At 66.7% G+C, this 4,284-nt stretch overlaps 2 protein-coding genes across 2 annotated transcripts; both read right to left on the reverse strand.

Moving 5' to 3' along the window:
* Window positions 1–1,949: 1,949 nt before the first annotated feature.
* Window positions 1,950–2,977, reverse strand: LOC137166240 (basic salivary proline-rich protein 1-like). The gene is made up of 2 exons (XM_067567896.1): window positions 2,655–2,977; window positions 1,950–2,532 (listed from the first exon to the last, which is right to left on the reverse strand). The coding sequence occupies exons 1-2, from the start codon at window positions 2,975–2,977 to the stop codon at window positions 1,950–1,952; spliced, it is 906 nt and encodes a 301-aa protein (XP_067423997.1).
* A 31-nt stretch (window positions 2,978–3,008) lies between these two features.
* Window positions 3,009–3,857, reverse strand: LOC137166241 (basic salivary proline-rich protein 2-like). Its single transcript, XM_067567897.1, has one exon. The coding sequence runs from the start codon at window positions 3,855–3,857 to the stop codon at window positions 3,009–3,011; it is 849 nt and encodes a 282-aa protein (XP_067423998.1).
* Between the last annotated feature and the right edge of the window lie 427 nt (window positions 3,858–4,284).

Genomic DNA, 4,284 nt, shown 5'->3' on the forward strand with positions numbered 1-4,284 from the left:
AGCTGGTTCTGGCCTCTGGAAGGTCCCTCCGGCCTCTGGGAGGCTCCTCCAGTCTCCAGGAGCTGGCTCTGGCATCCAGGACGTCCTTCTGGCCTCTGGGAGGCTGCTGCAGACTCCAGGAAAACCCTACAGACTCCGGGAGGTAGCTCCAGCCTTCAGGAGCTGCCTCCGTTCTCTGGGAGGCTGCTCCAGGCTCTGGGAGGCCGCTCCAGCCTGCACAAGACCCCACCCGCCTCCGGGAGCCTCTGCGGTCTCCAGGAGATGGCTCTGGCCTTCGTGAGGCAGCTCCGGCATCTGGAAGGTGGGTTCAGCCTCAGGGAAGCCCCTCCTGGCCTATGGTAGGTGGCTCTGACATCCGGGTGCCCCTCCAGCATCCGGGAGGCCTCTCTGGATTCCTTGACACTCCTTTGGCCTCTGGGAGTGGGCTATGGGCTCCGGGACGGTCCTCCGGTCTATGAGAGGTGCTTCCATCCTCTGGGAGGTGCCTCCGTCCTCCGGGAGCCGGCTCCAGTCTCTGGAAGGACCCTCTGGCCTCCGGGAGGCCGCTTCCATCTCTGGGACGTGCCTACGGAAGTCCTCTATGGCCTCAGTGAGCTGTCTTCAGCCTCCTGAAGGCCCCTCCGGACTCCGGCTTCAGCCTCCGTGAGGCAGTTCCAGCCTCCAGGAGGTGCCTACAACCTCCAGCACATCCCTCCAGTCTGCAGCTACCGGCTCTGGCCTCTTTGGCCTCCATAATGCTCCTCCGGGCTCTGGCTTCGGTCTCCAGAAAGCCTCTCTGGCCTCCAGAAGCCAGCTACGGCCTCCATAATGGTCCTCTGGTGACCGGGAAGCCGCTCCAGACTCCAGGAGGACCATCTGGCCTCCAGGAGCCAGTTCCGATGTGTGGGACCCCCCCCCCACCGGCCTCCTGGAGGCCCCTCCGGTCTCCGGGAGGCTGCTCTGGCATCAAAAAGCCAGATCCAGCTTCTGGGAGGACCCTCTGTCCTCTGGGAGGCTGATCTGGCATCTGGGAGGAGGCTCTGGCCTCTGGGAGACACCTCCGGACTTCGGGAACGCTCTGCGGCCTCTGGGAGGACCCTCCGGCGTTTGGGAGCTGGCTCCAACCTCCTGAAGGCCCCTCTGGGCTTTAAGAGGCCGCTCCGGCCTCCGGGAGGCCCCTCCAGCCACCAGGAGCCCTCTCTGGCTTCCAGGAGGTGGCTCCGGCCTCTGGGAGGCAACTCGGGCCTCTGGGGGACCCCTCCGACCTCCAGGAGATGCCTCTGGCCTTCGGGCGGCCTCTTCTGCCTCTGGGTGGCCACTCCAGGCTCCGGGAGGCCGCTCCGGCATACAGGAGGCCCCTCAGGCATCTCTGACGTGACTCCGGCCTCCGGGACGTGGCTCCAGCCTCCGGGTGGTAGCTCCAGCCTCCAGGAGGCCCCTCTGGCATCTGGAAGGTGGCTCTGGTTTCCGGGAAGCCCCTTCAGCCTCCGGCAGGCGGCTCCAACCTACAGGAGGCCCCTCCAGCATCTGGAAGGTGGCTCCAGTTTCCAGGAAGCCCCTCCAGCCTCCAGGAGTGAGCTCTGGCCTCCGGGAAGCCCCTCCAGCCTCCGGCAGGCAGCTTCAACCTCCAGGAGGCTTCTCCGATCTCCAGGAGTGGGCTATGGTCTCTGGGACAGCCCTCCGGCCTCTGGCAGGTGGCGCCAGCCTGCGGGAGACACCTCTGGCTTCCAGGAGCCCTCTGCGGCCTCTGGGAGGACCCTCTGGCCTCCAGGAGGCCACTTCCACCTCCGGGACACCCCTCCGGTCTCCAGCCTCCGAAAGGACTCTCCAGCCTCTGGGAGGCTACTCCGGGCGATCTCTGGGCAGCCCCTCCAGCCTCCAGGAGGCCACTCCTGACTCCAGGAGGCCCCTCCGGCATACATGAGACCCCTCTGGCATCTGTGAGGTGGCTCCGGCCTCTGGGACGTGGATCAGGCCTCCAGCAGCGGCTCCAACCTCCGGTAGGCCCCTCCGATCTCCGGGAGGCAGCTTTGGTCTCCGGGCGGCCCCTCCGGCCTCTGGAAGGCAGCTTCGGACTCCGGGAGGTCCTTCCGGCCTCCAGGAGGCGGCTCCGGGCTCCGGGAGGCCCCTCCAGCATCTGGCAGGTGGCTCCCACCTCTGGAAGGACTCTCCAGTCTCCAGGAGGCCATTCCCACATCTGGGAGGCCCCTCTGGTCTCCAGGAGGTGTCTCCAGCCTCCGGGAGGCCCCTCCAGCCTCCGGCAGGTGTCTCCGACATCTAGGAGGCTCCTCCAGCCCCCTGGAGGCCTCGATGGATTCTGGGAGTCTCTTCCTGTCTCCGAGAGTGTGCTCTGGTTCTGGGAGGCTTCTCCGGACTCCGGTAGGGATCTCTGGCCTCCGGGACTTAGCCCCGGCCTCTGGGAGGCCGTTCTGGCCTCCGGGATATGGTTCTGGCCTCTGGGAGGCCACTCCGGCTTCCGTGAGGTGGCTCCAGCCTCCGGGATGCCCATACGGCCTCCGAGAGGCTCCTCCATCCTCTGGGAGGCCCCTCCGACTTGCAGGAGTGGGCTCTGCCCTCTGGGAAGCCCCTACGGTCTATCGGCAGGCAGCGCCAACCTCCGGGAGGATCCTCCAGCCTCTAGGAAGCCGCTCCCAGCTCCGGGAGACCCCTCCCACCTTTGGGAGCCGTCTGTGGCCTCGGGGAGGTGCCTTCGGCCTCTGGAAGACAGCTCCGGCCTCCGGGAGCCGGTTCTGGCCTCCGGAAGGACCCTCCAAGCATCCAGGAGACCCCTCCGGCCTCCAGGAGCTGGCTCTGGCATCCGGGAGCCTCCTCTGGCTTCTGGGCAGACCCTCCAGCCTCCAGGAGGCGGCTTTGAATTCTGGGAGATCCCTCCGGCATCTGGGAGGCCACTCCAGGATCTGGTAGGCCCTTCCAGCGTCCAGGAGATGTCTCCGGCCTCCGGGAGGACCCTCCAGCCTCTGGCAGGTGTCTCCGACATCCAGGAGGCCACTCCGGCCCCCTGGAGGCTGCTATGGATTCCGGAAGGCTCTTCCTGCCTCCGGGACTGTGCTCTGGCTTTTGTGAGGATTCTCTGGTCCCCGGGAGTCATCTCCACCCTCCGGAAGTTGCTTCCCACTTCCAGGAAGGCCCTCCGGCATCCGGGAGGGGGCTCTGGGAGACATCTCCAGCCTTTGGGAGCCATCTGCGGCCTCTGGGAGGACCTTCCTGCCTCCAGGAGGCCTCTTTGTCCTTTGCGAGGCAGCTCCACCCTCCGAGAGGCACCTAGGACCCTCCAGCCTCTGGGACCTGGCTTCGGCTTCCGGGATGTAGTTCCAGCCTCCGGGAGGCTGCTCTGTCCTGCGGGACATGGCTCCGGCCTCAGCAAGGCAGCTCTGGCCTCTGGGAGGCACTCTGGCCTCCGTGAGTTGCCTCCTGCCTCCAGGATGCCCATACAGCCTCCGGGAGGCCCCTCCATCCTCTTGGAGGCCACTCTGGACTGCAGGATGCCGCTCCTGGCTCCGTGAGGTCCCTCCGGCCTGCACGAATGAGCTCTGGCCTCCGGGAAGCCCCTCCAGTCTCCAGAAAGCCGCTCTCATCTCCGGGAAACGCCTCCCGCCTCTGGGAGCCGTCTGCAGTCTCGGGGAGGTGGCTTCGGCCTCCAGGAGGCAGCTCCAGCCTCCGGGAGCCAGTTCTGGCCTCCGGAAGAACCCTCCAGCATCCAGAAGGCCCCTCCGGCCTCCAGGAGCTGTTTCTGGTCTCCGGGAGCCTCCTCCGGCCTCCGGGCAACCCGTCCAGCCTCTGGGAGGTGGCTTCAGATACTGGGAGGTCCCTCCAGCCTCCGGGAGACCTCTCCAGGATCCCGGAGACCCCTCCGGCATCCGGGAGGTGGCTCCAGCGTCCAGGAGGCCCCTCCAGCCTCCAGCAGGTGTCTCTGACATCCAGGAGGCCCCTCCAGTCCCTGGGAGGCCTCTATGGATTCCGGGAGGTGGCTCCAGCCTGCAGGAGGTGGCTCTGGCCTCCGGGAGGCCTTTCTGGTCTCCAGGAGGCCACTCTGGAGTCCGGGATGCCACTCCAGCCCCCTTGAGGCCTCTCTAGTCTTCAGGAGACAGCGCTAGCCTCTGGGAACTGGCTCTTGCCTCTGGGATATTGTTCCCGCCTCCGGGAGGTGCCTCTGGCTTCTGGCATCAGGCTCCGGCCTCACAAAGACCCCTCCGGGCTCCGTGAGTTGGCTACAGCCTCTGGGAGGCCCCTCAGTCCTCCAGGAGCCAGCTCCGGCCTGCGCGATGGACCTCCAGTCTCTGGGAA

The sequence above is a fragment of the Emydura macquarii genome, unplaced genomic scaffold, assembly GCF_026122565.2.
Source record: "Emydura macquarii macquarii isolate MOO-44397 ecotype Brisbane River unplaced genomic scaffold, CSIRO-AGI_Emac_v2 contig_2806, whole genome shotgun sequence".
Classification (NCBI taxonomy): domain Eukaryota; kingdom Metazoa; phylum Chordata; order Testudines; family Chelidae; genus Emydura; species Emydura macquarii.

Coding starts and splice junctions, on each gene's coding strand:
- LOC137166240 (XM_067567896.1), bottom strand. CDS start 2,977: ATGTCGGAGACACCTGCCAGAGGCTGGAGGGTCCTCCCGGAGGCCGGA. Junction 2,533..2,654: donor GCCACAGACGGCTCCCAAAG/GTGGGAGGGGTC, acceptor CACTCCTGCAAG/TCGGAGGGGCCTCCCAGAGG.
- LOC137166241 (XM_067567897.1), bottom strand. CDS start 3,857: ATGCCGGAGGGGTCTCCGGGATCCTGGAGAGGTCTCCCGGAGGCTGGA.